This window comes from Rana temporaria, chromosome 2, assembly GCF_905171775.1.
Source record: "Rana temporaria chromosome 2, aRanTem1.1, whole genome shotgun sequence".
Lineage (NCBI taxonomy): Eukaryota > Metazoa > Chordata > Amphibia > Anura > Ranidae > Rana > Rana temporaria.
The window spans coordinates 380,687,160-380,713,753 of record NC_053490.1 but is presented as its reverse complement, the minus strand read 5'-3'; the positions used below and the strand labels follow the sequence as shown (position 1 = coordinate 380,713,753).

Below are 26,594 nucleotides of genomic sequence, written 5' to 3'. Positions count from 1 at the left end.
TTGGATGGAAACTCAGCAGTTGCTGTCTCGCCTCCTGGGAGTACCGGTCCCCTGGTCCCCAAAACTATTTTTACTAGGGGTGTCACCCCTGCTGATCCCCAAATCCCCCAAAAAACTGATGAGGCATGTATTAACGGCCGCGAGGTGCCTGGTCGCTCTTCATTGGAAGCGCCTGTCCCCCCTCCCTCTCAAACTGACCTGTACATGTCAGGGACCTGCCAATAGGCTCCGGCGTGCACGCATGCGCACACCTATTCATGTGCGCAGGCGCGTCCCATATGCACACGGATATGAGCCAAATGCACGCTCGTATGCGCGCGCATGCGCCTACTACACGCGCACGTGCACGACGGCGGGATTGGCGCCACTCAGCCTTTAAAAAGCAAGCAGCTGCAGTGACACTTTGCTGTCTGATCTGCAGCATTGTATCTGTGAAACTTGTGACCTGTTGTAACCTGTTACCTCAAACCGACCCGGCTCCGTCTGACCATCCGACCCTCTCCACTCCGACCCCTGGCTTGCTCTGACTCCGCTCTGCTCTCCTGCCCATCGTTACCAGATTCTGTGCCTGAATCTGACTACGCTTGCCTAACCCACCTGATTATCTGCTAACCCGGTTTGCTTCACCAGCTCCTGCTATCCAGTGCCTGTGCCAGCTCCAGAGACACTGTCTCCTACAACCACCGTCCCGAAGGACCACCACTGGTGCCGGGCTGCTATCATCACCAGGCACTCCTACCTCGCCGCGCTCCCGAGCTTGCTGTCCCAACTCCAGCAGCTCCAGAGCCGGGGCTGTAAGAGAGGCCTCCTCCTGCACACTAGGCTCTGGCTACAAGGTACGTTCCAGTACATAACAGTACGCCAGGATTAAGGATGTTGAGAAAATGACAGCTAGGCTGCAGGATAGATTGGAGAAGCATGACGAGATTTGGGAGGAATGGCACCGCCATGAGGATCCGCCCTGAGCCACGGGTCGAGCCTCCCCTTACCCCTTCCCCGCCTTCTCTCTCCCTACCTCCCTGAATCTGCAGTCCCCCTTCCTGTTCTCTCTTCATTTCCTTTCTGATCCCTTCCTTTTATTTTGTTTTTTGTCTCTATTATTCAAGAGGTTTTTTTTGTGTGTGCTATGATTCAACTTCCGGCAGAATGTGCTGATGGTTTAGCCGCTTACGTGGGGAGCTGCCAAGCTCCCCCCTGATATCTGCCTTGTAATGTGCTGCAATATCATATGCACTGTTTTTGCTAATGTTCTGAAGTTTTCTTTTTGTATTGTCTCCTCTGTGACTCGGGGGTTACCCTGTGTCTAATAAAATTGTTATTTGAAAAAAAAAAAAAAAAAAAAAGGTTTTCTTTACAAATGGAGATTTTAAAACAATCCTGTTACTGTAAATACAAATTGTACACTTCATTATGTGATTTGTCCTGTTTAGCACTAAACTAAAACAATGTTTTCAATACAAACAGGACAAACCACATAATAAAATGTACTATTACTTTTTATTCCCAATTATTTAATCTTATGTATTCCTCCCTTGTCAATTGTTTTTAACGCTTACCGTATTTTTCGCTCCATAAGATGCACCTGACCATAAGACCCACCTAGGTTTTAGAGCAGGAAAACATGAAAAAAATATATTCTGAACCAAATGTTGTACTAAAATATTTAATAAGATATAACAGAATAATATTTTAACCATGTAAAGTGAACAGCAGTCAACAATGACATTAAGAACCATCATCACTGTCATTAACATTAGTTGAGGAGAAACTTTAAGGTTTGAGTACTCTTCTAGTCATTGCTAGTGTCAGAATTTATGAAGCTTAGTTGCTCACAATCACTGACATCTCTTTCTATCTTCATATACGATACTATCTTCGGTTCCATCTAAGGCCACATTTTTTCAATGACTGTACAACGATTTCCTTCTTCACTGAGTGCCATGATGATTTCACCCATTAGTAGGTGTCAGATCATGATTACCAGCAGCCATCCATTTGTTCCACTCTCGCATAAAGACTTTAAATAGTTTGTTGATGGAAACTTTGAGAGGTTGCAACTGGCTGGTAAGACCCCCAGAAATTACAGCTAGATGAGTCTTCACTTCTTTAAAACACTTTTTTGTATTTTTGTTAATATGTGCTTTAAACTGGTCAAGCACTAATATAAGGCAGTTTTTTTCAGAAGCCCTCCAGGACGTTTGGACCACACTTTTTTAACCCATACTCTCATGGGCTAGCACAAAGGTACCTTAAATAACAACTCAACACACAAGTATGATCCAACATATTTATTAAATGGAAAATATAAGGCCACAGTGTTACCCATAGGGGGAGGGGTTAAATTAATTTAATTAAATAAATAATTAATAATACATATTTCAAAGGGAATAACCTGATGTCCATCCAGCCAAAGCTGGACGACTAATCCCCCATTTAGGATAACAACGTGACTTGAGAATAGGGAGGGAGGGTGGGCGACGCTGGCTGACAGGACGGGCTGAGGAGACCGCCGCGCTGGAGCCCTTTTATAACCTCCTACAGCGCGGGTTTCTCCCGCCCGATTCGACCAATCGGCGGATCCGCTTCTTCCGCCAATCACACGCTGTTGCTGCCCAGCATCTGCACGGCACCTGAAACGAAAGGACACAGCAGGAGAGACTGCACAGCGGTGCTTCTCGTCCTTTGGTCCAGCCCATGTTGGTCCAGCATATTGCTGGGACCTTTCATGGGCTAGCACAAAGGTACCTTAAATAACAACTCAACACACAAGTATGATCCAACATATTTATTAAATGGAAAATATAAGGCCACGGTGTTACCCATAGGGGGAGAGGTTAAATTAATTTAATTAAATAAATAATTAATAATACATATTTCAAAGGGAATAACCTGATGTCCATCCAGCCAAAGCTGGACGACTAATCCCCACCGGCCGGCGCCGGCAGAGCAACTGCCGGCTGAGGCCCCCCCACCACCGTGGCTGCTTCTATCAGGTTTTGCAAACCCATATTGAAGATGTCGATGCCAATGGGCGACAAATGGACTCTATCCCTGCGAAAAAGGCCTGGGATAAAACCTTCTAATTCCGAGTGGCGGAACGACACTCCGCCAGAAGAAATTAGGAAACTGTGGATGGTCCTATTAAGTCTCCTCCGAATTCTGTCCAAATAAAACAGGCTACTCTGAGGGGACCACAGAATTCTTGGAATCATTTCGGAAAAGGCCAAGACAGAACCTGGAAACATGAGACTTATCGTATGCAAATCCCTCTTTATTTCACATAATAGATCCCAAGTGCCCAATTTACCTAAATCGTTTCCACCTGCATGTAGAACCAGAATCTGAGGTGAGGGCCATATGGCCGACAAATACACCAAATGTTCCTTCACATTACGCCACCTCAAACCCCTAACACCTGACCATAGTAAAGTAAAAAATGAGGAGTCTAGACCTAGGTTAGTGGAGTAGGGCCTCGATTCGGCATGCTTGGCGGCCCAGAAAACATAAGAGTGGCCCACTATCCATACCACCTTCTTGACTTGCTCTGAAAGAAAAATTATAAAATTAGTAGTTCAGGACGAACATATAACTTGTACCTAGAACTATTCCAGCGCCCCACATACTTCAACCTGTCCTCTGAAAAGCCCATGGCGTTAGCTATCGTGGCTGCCCCTATCCTAAAGGAATGTGACGAAAAACGAAATGCTGACAAATTCAAAAGTCTCAAACAAGCAGAAAAAACGGCCGAAAATTGATACCTGGTAAGAGGGGATAAATCATAATGAACAAAAAACGAGCCAGAATGAGTCGGCCTTACCGCCAAATACCTTTTGACTTGAGTGACCGGGCATAAGGAATCGTTAGGTGAACTGGAAAGAGAAAACCAACAACCTTTACCTACTGGCATAGATTTGGACCTGCAAAGAAAAATAAGAAGACAGCCATCCTGCACACGGATATGATTGAACCTAAGAAAAGATGAGGAAGACTTGTTAGCTGCTGTGAATTCTCCTACCCTGAGAGCTCCGAAAAAGGCAACTGAAAAAACGGCTTTAAACAGCAGAACCTCAAAACCGGATGAACATACCTCATGAAGCGAACCCAGGAGGTCCAATAACAGTTCGACCGAAATGGGACGCCTGCCGTCATTTGAAGGCCTGGACCTCCTAAAACCTTTCAAAACTTGAGTCACTTGAAAGAAAGACGTCAAGGCTGGTAGACCTGAAAATTTCAAAAAGAATGACACCCCCGCAAGGATCTTGCTCACTGATGCCGGGGATAACCGTGCCTGGATCAAATTGGATAAAAAAGATAATGCTAACAACGGAGTGACACTAAAAGGATCCACCCCCACACTCTGGCAAAAAGAAAACCATCTGGACCAAGATAACTTATAGTCCGACCATGTCTTACTTGAAACTGAATTGCGTAGGTTACTGAAAATTAGTCCCATATTAAGCCCCAGAGGAATTCCGGGCAAGGGGTCCCCTGTTGATCTGCCGATGGCGCCAGGTCCCGGAACTTCGCAAACTGTAGGCGAGACAAAGCATCGGCAATATTGTTATGAATTCCAGCTATATGTTCAGCCTTAAGCCAAATATTGTGGCGCATGCAGTGCAATACCAAAAAACGCAGCAGTTTAACAACTGGCTCAGATCTAGAAGATAAAGCATTAATAGCGAACAGGACCCCTTTATTGTCCGTATGGACCATGATTCTCCTATTCTCAAAGAATTCTTTCCAGATTACTACTGAAACTACCACTGGAAATAATTCCAGGAGGACCAGGTTTTGTAAGATGTCCTCCTGCAACCAATCCTGATGCCAAACACCAGCGCACCAATGCCCATTAAGGAAGGCCCCAAAGCCTACCGAGCCGGCTGCGTCCGTAAAGAAATTCATCTGGCTACTTACTACAAACTCCTGTTGCCACACTGTGGAACCGTTAAAATTGGTCAAAAAGGCATCCCAGATCTTAAGATCCTCCCTAACCCCTTTCGACAACCGGATGTGCGCCCGCGGGTTAGTAAGGCCTTTAATGGCCAAGGAGAAACTACGTGAGAAAACCCTAGCCATTGGGATGACCCGGGCAGCAAACGCAAACAGCCCCAGTAAAGACTGGGCTTCTTTCAATAGCACTTTCTTCCTGGATAAGAATGAAGAGATCAAGGATCTTAGTTTCCGCAATTTTTGTTCCGGTAATCTGAACTCCATGTGTATCGAATCAATGATAATGCCGAGGAATTCGATAGACGTGGAGGGAAAAAAGGTTTTTTCCTGCGCTAGGGGAACGCCAAAGTCTTCACAGATTTCGAAGAAAACCTGTAAAGCCTCGGAGCACTCCGAGGATCCTTCCTTCCCAAAGAATAAAAAATCATCTAGGTAATGCAAAGCAGCCCCATGGGGAAACCTTTGGGATAGGACCCAGTGCAAAAAGGTGGAGAAGGCTTCAAAGTAAAAGCATGAAAGGGAAAATCCCATGGGCATAGCCTTATCAAAGAAAAATTGATCCAAGAAATGAAATCCCAAAGAATTAAATCCTTGGGGGTGCACAGGCAATAAACGAAAAGCCGCTTTGATGTCGGCTTTAGCCAGCAATGAACCTTTGCCCATCTGCCTTAAGATGACCAAAGCTTCATCAAATGAAGAATAACATACAGGAGCTAATATGTTAGAAACCTCATCATTCAGGGAGGATTTGGGAGGGTAGGAAAGATGATGAATTAACCTATATGCTCCCTCTTCTTTTTTGGGAACTATGCCCAACGGGGACAAACGAAAATTTGTAAACGGGGGAGCCTGGAAAGGGCCCGCAACCCTACCTTCAGCCACTTCCTTGGATATTTTTTCATACACAACATCAACATGGCAGTCAACTGATAGTAAATTTTTTACCATCGCACAACCCGGGCCTGTAAAGGCCGGGACTAAAAACCCGTCTCTGAATCCTTCAATTAGCAGAGCCGCCATCCTGTGGTCTGGGTAGCGCTCTAACCATGGTTGCATTACGGCTAGCCTCACTGGAGTCGGTGCCTTTTCCATGGTTATCCTTGGAAACTGGCTGAAAAGAGGATGCGGCGGATTTGCGGAAACACCTGCTGGCTGCATGAGAACCGCTGCAGTAGGAGCATTCGTGCCTATACCGACAATTTGTAAGGAACTTGCACTGGCCCTCATTGAAGGCAAAGCAAAAACCTTTGCAAAAATTGCCCTGGCTATTTGTCGGGGGCCTAGGAGCAAACTGGGGTTTTGCTGGCAACATTAAGTTTAACCATAGACCCACGTCTTTTGTCCCCCAGTGTAGCGAAGGGTGGACTGCCAATTTTTGCCGAAAATTCTCGTCATACGAGAACCAAGACGAGCCTCCGAAATGGCGAAACGCCTCGGCAATAATGTCCAAGTGCTGGAATAGACCCGAGCACTTGCTGGGGAAACGCTCTCCCATTACAGCTGCATAAATGCAGAAAGCCTGCAGCCAATTTTGAAAAGTTTTAGGCACAGCCCTCCTCCTATCCTCCTCGGACCTGTCACCCGCTGGTTTATCAACCTTAGATAAAAACTCCTTGGAGGCAGAGGCGTCTCTAGGGGGGGCCAGAGGGGGCCCTGACCCCCCCAACATTATGCTGTGCCCCACCATGTGCCCCCCCAAAAAAAAAATTTTTTTTTTTTTTGGGCCGCCGCTGGAGTAACAGTCTCTCCTGAGAGGGAGAGCATCCCCAGTCAGCTCTGCGGGGCATTCCTCCCCCCTCCCTCTGCTCGCTGACACTGCATAATGTGAGCGTTCACACAACCACAGCCGCCTGATCTGCTCCTTCCCCTGCATCCTCATTGGCACGGAGAAGAGCGAGTTGCAGAAAGGACTCCATGAGCACTGTGGGGGAGGGGGGCCCAAGCCTTCATCTCAGCTACTGAAAAAACAGACTGATTTCTCCCGTCCTTAGGACAGGAGAACCAGCCTGTAAATTCCGAGAGTGGTGACTGCAAGCTGAGCCAAGTGTCAGTCTATGACACTCTTTTACAGCCCAGCGAGTCTAGCCACCTCCCCCCCCACTCTCCTCACATACGAGCAGGGAGGAATAAAGCTCCTCCTCCTTCTCCTTTCAGTCCCGCCCACACTATCTCGGTGTGCTGTATCTGAAGAGAGGGGATGTGTGTTCAGGAAATATGAAAATCAGCAGCATGTGTGTGAATGATGCCTGAGATTCTAGCCTGGACCGTGGGTATGTGTGTACACTGTAATCACTGAACTGCATGATCTCTATCCCTTCTCTCCCCCATCTGTCTCCCTCCCCCTCTCCTGTTCTTTCAAGACATTCACAATTTACTTTCTGTAACGGTCACCACCGTTTACGATATTCCAATCCATCGCCCCACGACAGGTTATCCGACAGTCTGACAGACATCAGACACGACCCATTTCATTTCCCAGAATAAACGAGACAAAACAAGCTCTGGTACTGGCTCCAAAATGAATGAATGAATCCTTTAATGGTAACTTAGCTTTGTTATATACAGTACAAGCATGTTACAGTTAATCACAGGGAAAAAGACACACTCCACCCACACATCACACAATGGGGGGCTTCATACACATTCTTTTAGATAATAACATTCCGATGAGTTAATTACTACTTATTACCCAGACGGTCTGGCTCCGCATTTAGAGGGGTTAATTACTACAGCTTGACAAGTCACATTCTACATCTTAACAGTGTCATTAGCATACACAATGAACAGGTCTTAGGAGCAGACCTAATTAGCACAATGGACACAAAACAGTATTAGCATCACACAAAGGAATGTCTAGGAGCAGACTCAATTAACACCTCAAAAGCATGTGTCCCCACATTGAATGAAAACACTCTATTGACCTGTCGGAGTCAGACTTTAACAACTTGTAATATTTCAAGATATCCTGCAATACATGAATTATCAGTAATGTCCCATCTCATGTAATTTATAATTATCATTTCTCAGTCACCCTATGCCCAAAAGGGCATAGTGACGCTGGCACAGGAGTAAACCCCATCCTTCAAAAGTCTCTGGGTGTCACGGGCCATTCTGTTACACTTTCACTTTCAGTTAGGCAGGTAATATTCAATGCAAATTTTTTTCCTACATCCACAGATTGCAGGAAAGAAACTTGCATGATTCCCCCATCAACACAAACAGTGCTGATGGGAATATCCCTCCTGCCCAGCAATTGTATTCTATACAGCAACCACTGGTGATAATCATAAGAGAATCTGCTCATTAATGGTTCAAATCTCAGCCAGTTCCTGCTGAACCAGCTGAGATTTAAACTGTCTATGGCTGGTCTTAGCTCTTGGGCAGCCCATACATTGATCACTTTTTTTCATTCAACTATTAGGTTGAATAAAAAAAAAAAAGAAATTATCCAATTTCCCCATCTACACATTATAGGTGGATGGGGGAATCGTCCCAGTGTGGACCAGTGCTGGAACAACCAGAGTTACTGTCCTGTCCCGGCTATTCACAGCGCTGGTCTCTGTCTCCTTGGCAGCGGTGGCAGGACATTGGAACCCAGAGCTGGTTACTTTATGGGGCTGATGTACAGGAGGGCCAGCACAATTTGTTGTTAGAGATGGGCTGGGCATGTTCAAAATTCCACATGCCAGAGCCTGCCAGGAAGCCCACACTGCACAGCGCTAATCACAGGCAGTGAGATATTTCCCGGTCCGCTGCTGCACAGATCAGGAAATGTCTCACTGCCTGTGATTAGCACTGTGGAGTGTTGGCTTCCTGGCGGGATCGGGCATGTGGGATTTCAAACACACCCGAGCCCATCTCTATTGGTTGTAGACAGTTGAGCTCCCTGCAGGTTGCTTAGCAGCAGTGGCGCTTCTATGACATGCTGATCGTGATGCAATCCAGGTGATGCTCTTAGTCAAATCCTAGTGTTAAATATCAGAGATTTTATTGATCAAAGCCCACACTTTACAGGCATAGAGCACACACGGCTGCGGAACATACGTTTGATTATATATATATATATGTGGTTGTACTCTTGATGCTAATAAATATTGTGTTTATTAGATCTGACTGGGAGCATCACCTGGATCACATCCCGATCAGCATGTCAACAGAGAAGGTTATACAGCATTACTGCTGCTAGGTGACCAGCTGGGGGCTCAGCTCTCTATAACCAATAGTGCCAGCCTTCCCCTGAATGCACCCATAATGTCACCAGCACTAGGTCCTAATAGACTGCCGCCGCTGCCAAGGAGACAGATGCCAGACCAGCGCTGTAAATAGCAGGGACAGGACAGCTGTGGCAAGACAACCTTTGCAACCCTGAAAGTTCTCCCACTGCTTTGGACCCTTATATTTTCTTGGTGTGCTGGTGACATATATCTCTTGTTTTCTGCCACCCTGGGGGGCCCCAGTATAGTAGGAAGGGAGCTCACGACAGAACATGTAAAAGGGCCCGTTGCGGGATCGTAGTAATGGGCCCCAGGAGATTTTATATATATATATTGCATTTTATAGTTGGCCCCCCTACTTTTTTCCCTGTCCCCCCATGTGCCCCCCCTAAATATGAAAGCTGGAGACGCCACTGCTTGGAGGAGGGCAATAAAGACAACAAGTCGATGAACTCTCCCCTCCAAATTTTTTCTTTCACTGTCCTGGGCAAATGAAAGCCCAAAGGGGACAGAACACATGGGAGGGGCTCCTTAAACGAAGACTCCCCCACTGTCACAGCTGACGGCCTAATAGGCAATGAGGGGTTAATATTATTAACCAAGCCCTTAGCAGTAATTGGCTTTCTAATATCCTGCAATGCATGATGAGTACTTGACTCCTGCCAAATTGCATTTACATCCTCCAAATACTGCATATCATGTGGGATAAAATCATTACTGGACTCATGTAAATAATCAGCACCATACACTTGTGCTCTCTGGCCTTCTGCCTCACTCTGTGATTGCTGTTCTGCACCCATGGCTTGTGCACCTGTATGATTAATACATAAATTCCTGTCACTATAAGCACCAGACCCCTGTGCCCCTTGTATACCTCTATCAGCACCACTAGCATGTGCCCCCTGAAATTGGTGTAAAACATTTGACAGGAAATTGACCAGTACAGACAACTGAGACATATCAGGATATGATTTCTCACCAACTTGGGACATAGGTTGCTCACTCTCCTCCACTTGTATAGGGTGAGTAGCGCTGCTCTCTCGCTGCCGAGATGCACTTCTTGTCACAGCTACTTCTTTCTTCAGACTTGACTGAGGAGAAGGAGCTGCACTCTGAACTTTTCTCTTCCTTCCTGGCTTCTGTTTTGCTGCGCTCCCCGCAGCAGCTGAGCCTTTTCTCTGCACCGGAGGGGATGGTGTGGGCTGTACTGAAGTGTTACCTTCCTCTAGACAGCAGAGCAGCCATTCCTCACCCCCCTTGCTCTCAGCCCTCTCCAGCAGTTGGCACAGGAGGGCTTCCCTGCTACTGGTGGCGCGGCGCTTCATTCTGAGGTGCTGACAGGCACTGTCCCTGCTGCGACGCTGGCTAACAGGACGGGCTGAGGAGACCGCCGCGCTGGAGCCCTTTTATAACCTCCTACAGCGCGGGTTTCTCCCGCCCGATTCGACCAATCGGCGGATCCGCTTCTTCCGCCAATCACACGCTGTTGCTGCCCAGCATCTGCACGGCACCTGAAACGAAAGGACACAGCAGGAGAGACTGCACAGCGGTGCTTCTCGTCCTTTGGTCCAGCCCATGTTGGTCCAGCATATTGCTGGGACCTTTCATTACATTTGTGTCCATCCATTGTCATGAACATGTAAATATGAAGGAAATCTCCAAATTTTGACATTACCTTGGTAATATGACATTTCCATTGTTATGGAGATCGGACTGTCATCTGATATGGTCATATATTTCAGCATTTTTGATCAATGGTAATGCTGCGGAACAAAGAACAAAAAGTATATTCTGGAGAAAGTTTTATGAGGATCGAAGTGTGGAATACATTTTCTCTCCAGAGGGTGGATTAGTCACCAGACATCTGATAGATTTAGCAAGGAGACAGCATCAGTCAGATGTGTAGTGGTATTTAACCACTCAGCTACCAGCCGCCGTCGATTGACGGCGGCAAGGTAGCTCAATTGTTCTGACAGGACGTCCTATGACGTCCTTGTCTTTTAAAGCCGCTAGGGGGCGCGCGCGCCGCGGCCGCTTTACTGGGAACACAATGCGCGTGCCCAGCGGCCGACATGGCCGCCGAGCACCCGCGATTGCCCAGTAACTGAGCAGAACCGTGGATCTCTGTGTGTAAACACAGAGATCCGTGTCCTGTCAGGGAGAGGAGACTGATGCTGTGTCCCTTGTACATAGGTACACAGATCGGTCACCTCCCCCAGTCACCGCCCTCCCCCTACAGTTAGAAAACTCACTAGGCTACATATTTAACCCCTTCCCTGCCAGTCACATTTATACAGTAATCAATGTATATTTATAGCACTGTTCACTGTATAAATGTGAATGGTCCCAAAAATGTGTCAAAAGTGTCCGATGTGTCCGCTATAATGTCGCAGTCCCAATAAAAATCGCAGATCGCCGCCATTCCTAGTAAAAAAAAATAATAATAAAAAAATCATAATTATGTCCCCTATTTTGTAGGCGCTATAACTTTTGCGCAAACCAGTCACTATACGCTTTTTTTACCAGAAATATGTAGAAGAATACGTATTGGCCTAAACTGAGAAAAATATATATATATTTTTTTAATTGGATATTTATTATAGCAAAAAGTAAAAAATATTGTGTTTTTTTTCAAAATTTACGCTCTTTTTTTGTTTATAGCAAAAAAAAAAATACCACCAAAAGAAAGCTCAATTTGTGGGAAAAAAAGGACGTCAATTTTGTTTGGGAGCCACGTCGCACGACTGTCAGTTAAAGCGACGCAGTGCCAGAAGCTGAAATTTTGCCTGGGCAGGAAGGGGGTATATGTGCACAGTAAGCAAGTGGTTAAATTAGTATTGGGGTATTTGCAAGTGATATTTCTTAGTAAAGACTTGTCTTATGCTAGGTTCATAACTGAACTAAAATCTCCATCTACAATGTGACTGTTTTCTGTCAGTTTCCATGTCAGTTTCAATATACATTCTGTCAATTGTTTTTTCCTGGTGAATTAATAGCACAAACGTTAGTTATGGCTATATCACGTGAGGCTATCAATATATGGATAGTAAGTTTGTGACCTAATTGGTCGTCATCTATTCATTTAAGTTTATAGGGTAAATCTTTATGTAAAAGAATAGCCACTCTGGCTTTGCGATATATTGCTAAAGATCCTATGACCTCTTCCACTCACAATTTATGTAAATGTTGGATATCTTCATCTGCTAGATGCGTCTCATGGAGGAGCGCAATATCAGCATGAAATTGCCTTGTTGTGCTTATTGAGGAAAGTTTTCCTGAAGAGTAATTATTAAGTACGTTTTAACGATCATACTTTTAAAATACAAAATCAATCAATATGACGATAGTCTATACATATAAAATGTATTCACGGAGACATGTAATCATACAAAATAGTTATATATATTGGTTGACAAAAGCAAACATTTACATGAAATTAAAATACAGATTGCATTACATAAAATCTTGAATATCAGTTGAAACACCCGCAAAATGGGAGTGTAGTACCTTTGCCATGACACAGCAATAATAAATTTCTCTGTAGAATCAATAACCTTGTAAAAATGACAATTAAACAGAACGTCTGTATTTCACAAATCCAACCGTTACTATACTGCAGGTAACTAAGTGGTTAACAATGTGAAATAACCTTAGACGTTTGTTTTGCCAATGGAATGAAAACTATGCAAAATGAAAAATATATTGAAAATGTAATCTTTAGAGAAAAATCTACAAGGCGGTTATTGATTCGGGAGAAAAGTTATCAATTTTATAATATTCAATAAATCAATAATTTAGTGAATCACAAATGAATACAAGATAAAATCAACACAACATAATTACCCATTCCAAAACGGCTACTGGTCTAAATTGCTGGTTACCAGAGTTTTTAGAATGGCTGCCGTGGCTTTCAATATGGCTACTCTTAAAGAGGAATTACTTCTTGCGACCTCCAAGTTTCAAAGCATAAGGTGTTCAGGAATCTTCATGAATGTAAAAATATGTATTGATGAATGGTGTATGTGTCTGTGTGTATGATTATTCTTCTTGAGTGTCTTCTGTTATCTTGAGGGTGTGTGTGTGTTTGAGTCCGTCCATAACATCTTGTCTCTAAATACTATCTCAGACAATAAGATCATAACATTTTGAATAAGCTCTGCCCAAAAGGTATGGCTTTTTTTTCATTGGCTAAAAACGGTAATGATCTACTTTCCAGGGAGTTCAGTTAGTTTTAGGTAATATCACCTTCAACCACTAGGGTGTGTCTGAGAGCAGAAACATGTGTTCTGAATTGTCTTTTAAATAATATGTTCTATTTTTCATATGTGTATCAGTTTTTATATTATTCAGGTATTCTAGTAAGTAACCGGTCTAATATAAAATATGCTCAGCACAATTTTGACTGATTAACATCGCATAAGATGGTTCTATATTTCTATAATTGTATATCTTTAAAAACTGGTCTATCTAGAAAAGACACATGTTATATACATCAATCAATATCACACAGAATGATTATCTATATGGATAAATGTATAATTCTGGTATATCTGATTAATATTTGTTTATCTAAAAACGTGTAATTTCATATACAGTTATAATTACGATTACATGTTTTTCAAAATACTAATTTGTTTCTTAAAACACTTCTCCGTATAATCACAACTTTTATATTTTTACCTTATCACAAAGTCATTAGGTCAGCAGATATTAACTTATGATCATCTCTGTGACCTAAAAGATCATTCATAATTCAAATGACTTATAATAACCATATAGATACTTTTAAAATATTTCTGACTTGCACAAACATCAAATCTTTTCCACCATGTGTTGAATTGAACTTTGAACAGTTTCAATGGATGTTTAGAGATGAATTAGCTATCCACACAGTTCCTAACTCTAACACAATGGATTATGCTAGATGTGGGTGGTTTCCATGTGATAACAGTCCGAATAACCGTTTTGTCTCTATGGCTGTATTTTGTGTATCCACTAAAGCCAGGTCAATATATTTTGTTTTGTGAAGAGAGCCATCATTGTTCAAGTGAATCTATGTCTCAACACTTGTAAAAGTAAAAAATGGCTAATCCACTGAACACTTGAAAAACACGTGAAATCACATAGACTTTTAGTCCACTAATCTTGCTTTAAATGGTTCCAAGAAGGGAAAGTTCAATTATTGCAAAATCATAGTTCATCTGTTTAGAGGCCTACTTTTTTTATTTTGTTTTTTGTGGTTGAACTGGATGGACTTGTGTCTTTTTTCAACCTGACTAACTATGTAACTATGTAATCTCACATCTCTGCCAGTAAATATAAAATGTATTATTTCTTCATAAATTAATAACAGCCTAAAATGTCATAGCATTTTCATCCTTTGTTAGGTGATCTAAGCCCTTTTATGTCCCATGATATTATTTTCATAAAATGATTATCTAGGTGTTATATGAAAAAAGGGTTTTATAATTGTATTTGGGTCTTTATTAAAGTGGATGTAAACCCACTCTCATCCTTTCTAAACTACTGCCATAGTGCTGATCTATAAGGATATACATGCCTCCTGCATGTATCCTTACTTGTCAAATGTTTCCCCTCTGTCTGTTGTAAGAACTGAAAAACTGCAGATTCTGTGGGTGGATATGTTGTCTGGAGCTCTGTGGGTGGAGTCGTAATGTCAGTAGACTCCCCACCCTCCTCTACACTCCCCTTGTCAACATGCATTTTTCCTGTGTATTCCTTACACTAAATTCTGCTATGATCACTAACATCCAGTCAAAATCCAGAAAAGTAACCACATGACTTCAGAAAAGGAGTGGGGGTGGGGATTAAAAAATAATGCCTGTCTCCAGGCTAGTGCATGAGATATGTAAATAACCTGTCACTCACAGCAAGGGGGCGGAACAGACTAAAGTTTTTCTCTGTAAGTCCATTTTATTTCACTGAACAATAAAAGAGGATTGCTCAGAGTTGGATTAACTCTGTGTGGCAAGACTGGGTACAGATGATAGGAAATCTTATACTGTACATTGTGACTTCAAAAAAAAAAAAAAAAATTGGGTTTACAATATAAAAATGTATTCCCCCCTTGAAATAGGTGTTTAATTTAATAATTGTATTTTCTCTTAGGCTAAACAGGACAAGAGTTGTTTTAGGATAACTAAAACATTTAAACAGAACAGCAAATAAGATTGTACCATCAACCAGTAGGTACTAACTTTTTCCCGATCTTAACATCCCTCTGAGCACTGAGCTGTGAAATAAATCTTGAAATAGAGAGCAGGCACATAGTTATATAACAAACAAGTTATAAGATATAGTATATATATCTATAGTTATAATGTAAAGAGCTATTAGCGCTGTAGTAACAGAGAACAATTCTATTTTATCAGTAAAATTATAGCATATAAAGATTTTTGTTTCAGCTACATACTAAAATGCTTCATAGGCAATCCTTTATTTTGAAGGTAGTGCTAGTAGTGAGTACTGTGCCGTAAAGGGGCGAATAAGCCTGTTTAACGTAAATCAGCAGACTCTACCGCATCCTGTTTGACCTGCAGAACGGAAATGTTTACAGGGAGTTGCTCCTTTGGAGATTGAGGTGATTTAGGAGAGCCTCCACTGCTTGAAGGGGTGATTTTCAAAGATTCTATAAAGTCCTCAGCTTCTGATGGGGATTTAAAGGAGAGAGTTTCTCCTGAGGGAGATTGTAGATATAGAATAGGTCGGTAGGCTTTATACTCTTTTGAAATAGTGATGTACAGATAGGATCGAATGCTTTACGTTGTCATAAGACTTCCAATGACTAGTTGGCAAGGAGTAGTAATTTGTGTCCATCTAATGATAAGGATTTGGTTTTCCTATAGCTTTTATGGATTCTCATTTTGTCAGTATAGTTTGGGAAGTGCACGATTACTGGCCTGGGAGATGTGCGTCCTTAATGTTGTATCCCCACTCTATGGGCTCTCTCAGCAACACATGTCTTAGTAATTCCTAGGGCTTCCGGAATTCATTTGGAGCATATATTCATGAAAAGGCTGGGTTTGTAAGATTCCAGAAGACCAATAATTTTCAAATTATTTTGTCTAGAACGGTTTTATAGATCTTCAACTTTATCCATCCATAATTTTTGGAGTTTGCTATGCTGAGAGATTATTTGGAAAAGTTTCTATAGTTTGTCCTCCTGCCTGTGTTAACCTTTGTGAATGCTCCTGTATGTCTTTATGGAATTATTCTAAGCCCCTGGCTACTTCTGTTATTTTAGGAGTAAGTAACTCCACCACTACTTGAGCAAACTTTGAGTAGTCAACATTCTCATCTGTACTGTGAGCAGGAGCAACACCGTTTAGTTATTAATTACTGAAAGAACAGTTTAAATAACTTAACTGAAATACATGTTTTTTTTTTGTTTTTATAGGCTGTTCAAGCTATAAATGGTCACCAGGGTATGAGCCCTGAAGAATTCACGACCTTGTTGTTCACAAAAATTGATGTCAATGGAGACGGTAAACTTAAATTTAGTCTGATTTTGTGTGTATTTTGTTTATTAATGCAAATCCAGGACACAAACATTCAAATAATATAACGTTTTGATATATAAGGTCTCATGCACACTGGAAGTTTTTATCGCTGTGGGGTGTTGGGTGTGTTTTTTATTTTCTGCCTCTAAATTCCCCCGCATGTGTTAGCCTGTGTGTCTATGCACACATGGGCTTTTGGCAGTGTTTAGTGGCAGGAGAGTTTAGTGGGAAGAAAAAAAAACACTGCCAGTGCATCCAGGAGCAGCAGAGTTTGGGCAGAAAAAACACTTGACACTGTAAACTTGTCTAAATGCTTGTTAACCCTAGGTGCGTTTAGTGCTTCGGTGTTAATTCATTTCAATGAGCAAAATAAATTATTATTCTTGGCAATTAAATTAATTAACACCCAAGTGCTTGATGCTTGTAAAAACAAAACAAAAAGCAAAACAACATAGGTCTTTATTATCCGCTTCAGCCCCGGAAGATTTTACCACCTTACTGACCAAAGCACTTTTTACAATTTTGCACTGTGTTAGTTTAACTGACAATTGCACAGTTGTGCGACACTGTACCCAAACAAAATTTGTGTCCTTTTTTTACCACAAATAGAGCTTTATTTTGGTGGTATTTGATCACCTCTGCAGTTTTTATTTTTTGCACTATAAACAAAAGAACAGTGACCATTTTGACAAAAAAAACTATCTTTTACTTTTTGCTATAATAAATATCCCAATTTTTTTTTCCCCAAATATTTTTTTCCTCAGTTTAGGCCGATATGTATTCTTCTACATATTCTTGGTAAAAAAAATTGCAATAAGCGAATATTGATTGGTTTGTGCAAAAGTTATAGCATCTACAAAATAGGGGATAGAATTATGGAATTTTTATTATTATTAACTTTTTTAATAGTTTTGGCGGCGATCTGCGATTTTTATTGGGTCTGCGACATTATGGCGGACAGATTGGACACCTTTGACACATTTTTGGGACCATTGACAATTTTACAGCAATTAGTGCTATAAAAATGCACTGATTACTGTAAAAATTTCACTGGCAAGGAAGGGGTTAACACTAGGGGGCGATCGAGGGGTTAAATGTGTTTCCTCTCTGTGTTCTAACTGAAGGGGGGATGGGACTGACTAGGGGAAATGACAGATCGCTGTTCATTCTTAGTAACAGACGATCGGTTATTTCTCCCCTCAGAGAACCGGGATCTGTGTGTTTACACATACAGATCCCGGTTCTCGCTGTGTCACGAGCGATCGCGGGTGCCCGACGGTCATCACACTCGCCAGGCACTCGCATCGGCTCCAGGGGGCAAACTGCAGCGGCTGGTCGACAAGTGGTTAAGTGCTATAAGTAGGGTTGAGCGAACCCGAACTGTTCGTACCGGACTTTTGGGTTTTTGGTACCCTGACCTGAACCTGAATAATTTGCTGTAAGTTCGGGTTCGGGTTCGGGTCCGGTGTTCGGCAATGTAATGGCACGCTGCAGGGCAGCCAATCACCATTTGTTTTACTCCTGTGACCTAGAAGCAATCACAGTCATGCCTACTAATGGCATGGCTGTGATTGGCCAGTGCAGCATGTGACCCAGCATGTGACCCAGACTCTATATAAGCTAGAGGGACATAGCACAGCTCATCACTCTGCTTTAGATAGGGTAGGGAAAGGCTGCTGCTGCTGCTGCTGCTGATCTGATCTGAGGGAGAGAATTAGATAGGAGTCAGACTGTCCTGCTACAGAAATCATATTACACCAGCACTGCATATGTTCCTGTGAGATACTCCGCATTAGATACTTTAGGGAAAGGTTCCTGATTGTGCTTATAGGGAGAGAAATATATAGGAGTCAGTCCTGCTTCAGAAATCATATTACACCAGCACTGCATGTGTTCCTGTGAGATACTCTGCATTAGATAACTTAGGGAAAGATTCCTGATTGAGCTTATAGGGAGAGAAATATATAGGAGTCAGTCCTGCTTCAGAAATCATATTACACCAGCGCTGCATATGTTCCTGTGAGATACTCTGCATTAGATACTTTAGGGAAAGGTTCCCGTTTGTGCTTATAGGGAGAGAAATATATGGGAGTCAGTCCTGCTTCACAAATCAAATTGCACCAGCACTGCATATGTTCCTGTGAGATACTCTGCATATTGCACCAGCACTGCATATGTTCCTGTGAGATACTCTGCATATTGCACCAGCACTGCATATGTTCCTGTGAGATACTCTGCATATTGCACCAGCACTGCATATGTTCCTGTGAGATACTCTGCATTAGATACTTTAGGGAAAGGTTCCTGGTTGTGCTTATAGGGAGAGAAATATATAGGAGTCAGTCCTGATTCACAAATCAAATTGCAGCAGCACTGCATATGTTCCTGTGAGATACTCTGCATATTGCAGCAGCACTGCATTTGTTCCTTGAGATACTCTGCATATTGCACCAGCACTGCATATGTTCCTGTGAGATACTCTGCATATTGCACCAGCACTGCATATGTTCCCGTGAGATACTCTGCATTAGATACTTTAGGGAAAGGTTCCTGATTGTGCTTATAGGGAGAGAAATATATAGGAGTCAGTCCTGCTTCACAAATCAAATTGCAGCAGCACTACATATGTTCCTGTGAGATACTCTGCATATTGCACCAGCACTGCATATGTTCCTGTGAGATACTCTGCATATTGTCAATGTGGACAAGCTCACAATCATTAAAATGAACCAGGCATGGATCCCACAGGACTTGTCTGTACCTTCTGCAGAATATACATGTATACCGGCCTTACCCAGCCATTCTTGTATTTCTGATCTTTCTAGGGTTGCCACCTCATCCCTTTAAAAGCGAAAACATATTAATTACACAGGTTCTCTGGCTGATTAAGGTGCTAATTAAACTCACTTGGTGCCTTATCGACATTAAATTAGGCCCAGAACCTGTGTAATTACTATGTGTTCAGGTTTAAAGGGATGAGGTGGCAACCCTAGATCGTTCTCACTCTTTTGGGGTGTACCCTAATTTAAAAAATAAATAAATTAAAAACAAAAACCTGTGTTGGCTACCTCGTCCTCCTCCACCGCTGCTTCCACCTACACCGCCACATCCACCGCCACCTCAACCTCCTACTCCATATGGACCTCGTCCTCCTAGGTCAAGATTATTATTATTTTTTTTATGTTATTTTAAGTTATTTGCCTATCCACATTTATTTGCAGAGTACTTTCCATGCTCTTACCAACATTTTGCTGCCATTTGCAGCCCTCTAGCCCTTTCCCTTAGTTTTTTAGAGACATGTTAGTACTCAAACGTTCGGGTACCCATTGACTTCAATGGGGTTCGGGGTCAAGTTCGAACCCAGATTTTTTTCCGAAGTTCGGCCGAACCCGTCGAACCCGAACATCCAGGTGTCCGCTCAACTCTAGCTACAAGCAATACATTTGCTGTTACTATTATGATAAATAAGTGAGACCTACTCACTACTGTGCAAACATTTTAGGCAGGTGTCAAAAAATTACATAAATTAAGAATGCTTTCAGAAATAGAACTGTTAATAGTAATTTTTTTATCAATTACCAAAATGGAAAGTAATTAAACAGAGGAGAAATCCAAATCAAATCTATATTTGGTTTTACATCAACAGCAGGTTTGGTGAGGAGGTGGTCCTCACATACTTGGTACAATCACTCAGCCCATCTACACCACACTATTTTCATAGAACCTGAGGTAGTGGGCTCATTGAGCTCAAACGATGCATTAATAGTCACGATGGTAAGAGATTTCCTTTATAAGTCTTATATACCGCTACAGGGAGACCATCCCCTCCTTGGGCCCAAAAGGAGAAGTATTTCCAATACTCTTTCAATTTAAAATGAGAATCCAAGTAATCTATGTTTCCCAACACCAAAACTCATAATTATCTGTTGTTCATCTGAGTATACTCTTTTATAGGTGTATAAATTACTATAAAATCAATAGAATATATCAACTGTAATAAAAGTTGAATAGCCTGCAATGCCCATTTCATTTTCTATTGCAAGACAAGTAAAAAATGCGCAATAAAACCAGTGCAACAGGCATCAAATCAGCATAAAAGGCACACAAGAGGTGAGACAATGTCAGCAGGTAATAAAGTCCAAGCTCTGACAAATAGGATTGAAAAGTCTGAAATGTAGTATTATTTGATGGGGGTACATACTCTCAGGGCTGCCGTCAGAGGGGAACAGAAACCATGTTCCAATTCTATTGCCCCTAGTCATTACCAAGTCAAATGCAGTCTATGTGCATTTTTTACCTAAATCTGATTGTAATCTTTTGTTTCTATTCAGACCTGAAGAAAGAGATACATGTAAGCCCCAAAACACAATGGTTTATCTTGATGATTGCAAACTTTTATTAGATTACAAAAAAATGTATTCTGGTCTGGTGTTTAACCTGTGAAACTGTGCTTCTATCTTTTATCTTGCACCCATGTTTCCATAAAGCACACTTAAGACTCCTATGACTCCTATGAGATGTCTGCCAATTGTCACAAAATACCTATGGTAAATAGATGTCTAGGTCTCTTCAAACTGACAACAATGTTTAAAGTAGGATGTCATGATTGTCAAATTATCTGTGAAATAATTTAGAAAATGTCTTTAAAATCAAATAGAAAAAAGTTAAATGGTATCCTGGGATAACACCAGCTTGCTGCTCCACCATAGTTATTAATTTGCTATGAAAACACAGAGGGAGTTATTTACGAAAGGCAAATCCAGTTTGCACTACAAGTGCACTTTCGAGTGCAGTCGCTGTAGATCTGAGAGGGACATGCAAGGAAAATAAAAAACAGCTTTTTTGCTTGCACATGATTGGATGATAAAATCAACAGCGCTTCCCCTCATTTCAGATCTTTTACATTGATCTACAGCGACTGTACTTCTTAGTGCACTTGTAGTGCAAAGTGGAGTTAACTTTAGTAAATCAACCCCAGAATGTCCCTTATCGATTGCTTGTGAAAATCACCTTATATATAAAATGTGTTGAATAAGCCTGTCTTTTTTTTAGGGGAACTGACATTAGAAGAGTTTATTGGTGGAATAGAAAAGGATCCTGACCTTCTCGAGCTCATTTCTAAAAGTTTCGACCTCTCCAATGTGTTAAAAACAATACAAAATGGAAGACGGAGGAGTATGCCTTGAAGAATGTTTCCTATCTAGGATATGTCTACCCGTCTTACTACAAGAATATGCCTTTCTGCAGTGAGAAGATGTCATGTTGCATGAGGATTTTCCCATTGATCTCTCAGAGATTATAAGAAGTACAGCGGTAGTAAGATATAGGTGGTGCAATCTTTCAAAGCCTTCTCTTGATGGAATAATACATTTACATTACGTAATATAACAAAGCTGTACAAGGCTTCAGTAGGCCAGGGAAAAGTAATCTTTTGGATATTAATTGATTCAAATCCAGTTTAAATGAATTTAAAAGGAATTGACTTTCATCTGGATTAGTTAGGATAAAAGGAGGGGCTGTCTGACCTTTCTGTGTAACTAACCGCTACTTTCATTAGCAATAAAACTTCTCTGCTAACCGGACAGACTTTAAAAAAAAAAAAAAAAAGTTTCTGAAAAGGTCATGGTCATTCTGACAAAAGCTGAAGATGACGTATAACAGACAATTGGAATGCGTTGCAGCATTTTATTCTCATGTAAGCTTGCCTGGAAAGAAAACTGTGGCAAACAACGTGAAGATCTCAGGGGCATGATCTACATGTAAATGTTGATTATTTATATCTTTATGGTTATAAGACACATTCTTGTTTTTTCCTCTTTAAATATACATATATATATTATGTTTTCAAAATATACTTGAACAACATGGGTCATACTTTTAATAGATGCTTATTAATAATATTTGAGATTTTGAAATAGATTGTAGTAGGGTTAGAACCTCCACTTTAATGCAGTTTGTGTCCCAACTGGGGCAATTCCCTATCTCTATTGGGCTACAGACAGCAATCAAAACCATACACTAGTTAGAGGACTTTCCCATTCTCTAAAATAAAAAAATATGTTAATATGTGCGCTCACATTAATCAATTTTCATTGCTTTCTGTTCTATATGACACCCAGCAAACAGATAGGAAGTAGGGATAATTAAAATGTAATAATTATGTAAAACGCTTGTATTGTAACCTGGATTTTCAGTCTGTGAATAGTTCTCATGTGTCAGATGCTATAAATATACAAATAATGGTTTAAGAAAATCATTAGATATTATTTTTGGTTTTGAGAACCAGCCTCAGGTAACAGCTGCCTGTGTTTTTTTTTTTTTAGGTACCATATTGTGATAGTGGCATCATGGTAGTAGTGAATGGGAGGATAATGCATCAGACTACATTTGTTCTTAGAATTTAACCAGTTAAGGACCGCTGCACGACTAAATACGTCGGCAGAATGGCACGGCTAGGCATATGGACGTACAGGTACGTCCCCTTTAGAAAGCCCAACCGTAGGTCGCGCGTGTGCCGCCGGCGGTGTTCTCGCGACCTGGTCCTGAGCTCCGTGACCGCGGGACCCGTGGACCCGATCCCCGCCAGTGTCCTGCGATCGGGTCACAGAGCTGAACAACACAGAGGTAAGTGTAAATAAACCTCTCCCCGTGCTTCCGAGTGAGCCTGTCACTGATCGTCTGTTCCCTGTCATAGTGAACGACGATCAGTTACGTCACATGCCCAGCCACGCCCCCTACAGTAAGAAACACACATTAGAGAACACTTAACCCCTACAGCGCCCCCTTCTGGTTAACCCCTTCACTGCCAGTGTAATTTTCACAGTAATCATTGCATTTTTATAGCACTGTTTGCTGTAAAAATGAGAATGGTCCCAAAATAGTGTCAAAAGTGTCCAATGTGTCCGCCATAATGTCGCAGGCCTGATAAAAATCGTTGATCTCCGCCATTACTAGTAAAAATAAATTATTATTAAAAATGCCATAAAACTATCCCCTATTTTGTAGATGCTATAACTTTTGCGGAAACCAATCTATAAACGCTTATTGCGATTTTTTTTACCAAAAATATGTAGTAGAATACGTATCGGCCAAAACTGAGGAAAAAAACGTTTTTTTTATATATTTTTGGGAGATATTTATTATAGCAAAAAGTAAAAAATATTGGTTTTTTTTTAAATTGTATCTCTATTTTTGTTTATAGCGCAAAAAATAAGAACCGCAGAGGTGATCAAATACCACCAAAAGAAAGCTCTATAAGGACATCAATTTTGTTTGGGAGCCACGTCGCACGACAGCGCAATTGTCAGTAAAAGTGATGCAGTGCCGAATTGCAAAAAAGGGGCCTGGTCCTTTAACTGCATAATGGTCCGGGGCTTAAGTGGTTAACCTATTGAATGCCCTGCAGGAATTCATGCATGCCAAATGTATAAAGCACCCCATCTAGGTAATACAGATCAATACTGTGATCACACACAGGCAAACACCACAGATGTAATTATGTAATCTCCTGAGCTCCAGATTAGCAACACTCAATCCAGACAAAGCTATATAGCTAATAAAATCTGAATCCCTTGTCTGGGTCAGCCTGCACACTTGCCTGACCACAATTTCAAGAACTGGAATATGTAGGTACTGGAACTCTTTAACCACTTTATGACACTCCCTTCCTGTCAGGCCATTTTTCAGTGGTGATAGTTTGACTTACAATTACTACACCATGCAACACTCTACCAAAATTAATTTTACATAATTTTTTATACAACAGATAGAGCTTTCCTTTGGTGGTTTAACATATACGTCACTGGGCAGCTAATGTTGCTGTGCTGAGAGCACCCTTTCAGCACAAAGACAAGCTACCAAAGACATATGAACAATATTAGTGGAGTGTTTATGGGATATCATTGGCGTGTGATCGATCGCATATAGAAAACATCAGTTTGTAGTGTTATCATCAGAAAATGTACTATTTATTACAAAAGACAAAGCCTTTGTTGACCATACATAATATGTAAGAGAAACAAGGGGGGGTGGCGCTACTCTGAGTGTAGTATTAAAATGCAGACATTTATTGCACAAGATTAAAATCACTTACAAGATATAAGTGAAAGTCATACTCTTCATAAGTATGCAGTCCTGGCTGTTCTGATGCATCCCACGAGCTTCACACACCATCCGGATCGCTGGGAAGGTATCAGGTTGGTTGTTGTACTGAATAGCTGTGCTTCAGAGAGAACCAGGAAGTGGTCGGCTTCATGCTGACCAGCTTGAACCGGAAGCAGAAATTATGTCATAAGCACAGGACGGGAGGAAGGGATCAGGACTGTCTGTGTAAACTGAGATGCTATGCACTCAGAGCTCACAGCTTCTTCTACTGGGGACGTGCATATTCTTTTTCTGAAGATAGACTATGGTGAATTCAATGCATAAAGGTCACTCAACTTCTCCTAAGCGTCAGTTGGACGGCCATCCAGACATTATCCTGTAGGATATTTTGGTAAACTTGGGAATTAATTTTAACCTCAATGAGGGCAAGTGATCCAGGCCTTGAAGAAGAGAAGCAAGCCCAAATCATGATTTTCCTTCTACCATCCTTCATTTTTAGAATTATGTTTTGATCTTGGTAAGCTGTGCCCTCGAACATTTCAACTTTTGTTTCATCAGTTTCACCAGTTCACAAAACATTTTCCCAGTAGTGTTGCGGTTTGACAAGGTGCTCTTTGGTAAGCTTAAAGTGATTGTAAAGGTTTGCATTTTATTTTTTTTAAATAACAAACATGTCATACTTACCTCCACTGTGCAGCTAGTTTTGCACAGAACAGCATTTTCTGGGGTCCCCCAGCGGCTCACTCAAGCTCCTCCGGCCTCAGATTACCCCCTCTGGAAAGTGTTCTCCCAGTACAAGTAAGCTAATAACACATGAGCACAAATTTGCAGTAAAAAGGATTTGAACATGCAGGAAAGTCCATTAAAATATGAACATTTATGCAATTGCTGTCTGTAGACAATCCACAGAGGAAATGTATTGCCACCATGCTCAGCAGTCTTATGCAAAACTTTGAGCACTCCATCTTCATATGCAACCCCTTTTACTAAACAAGTTGAGACTGTTCAATGTTCATTTTGCAAAGTGAATGTTCACTACGTACTTGTTTACTTCAATCAACCAATCAGGTGCTAGCATTCACTTTGCTTAGTGAACAGTCTCTACTCCATTAGTAAATAAACTGCAAGGTTTTCAATCATATAATTAGACCAGGCATTCCCTAAATTTTGCAAAAGTCTAGCTGCTTCATGTTTTCTGAAAACCTGGGGAGCAAAACAGTAGAGGGGCAAGGTATGGTGATGGTTTTCAAGTACCTTTGTTATCCCCAGTAAATCTCATGCCAACGTACAATATGTTCCCAAATAGTAAATACAATATATGCTACTATCAATATGCCTTATGTAACCTATAACTCTGCTGTTATTAAAATTGTAAATACAACAAAAATGTATACATTAGTATTTGATTTTTTATTTACTTGATTTTGTCTGGCTGGCAGCATAATTCGTCAGCCAAAAAATATATGAAGGGCAGCTGAAACCACATGTGGTTTCAACTTTCAAGTGCATGCTTCATGCAACAGCTGCAAAATAAGAGCTTTATTTTGGAGTGATGATTGCATTAATGCAAAGTAAGCATAGTATAAATGAAATATATATATAAATATATATATACACTCACACACATACATATATAAAAGGCAGGGACATAGCATAATGAACAGTTCTTATGCACATAGGGAGAGTGGGATATAGGGCTTTGTTTCATGTTAATAAAGAAATGAGAGCTCAGTTCATATAAACTTTACTGCATGCATTGTTCACTTTACTGTGAAAAAGACCCAAGTACATGCATTTTTGTTTGTGA

General features: G+C 41.4%; 1 protein-coding gene across 1 annotated transcript in view; it reads left to right on the top strand.

Annotated features, from left to right (window-relative positions):
• Positions 1 to 22,998, top strand: part of GUCA1C (guanylate cyclase activator 1C) — a 175,444-nt gene extending 152,446 nt beyond the window's left edge. Inside the window, exons 3-4 of the mRNA XM_040337857.1 lie at positions 16,582 to 16,669; positions 21,737 to 22,998. Coding sequence (XP_040193791.1) covers positions 16,582 to 16,669; positions 21,737 to 21,870 — 222 coding nt within the window. The 3' untranslated portion in view covers positions 21,871 to 22,998. The remainder of the gene's footprint in view (positions 1 to 16,581; positions 16,670 to 21,736) is intronic.
• Positions 22,999 to 26,594: the final 3,596 nt, after the last annotated feature.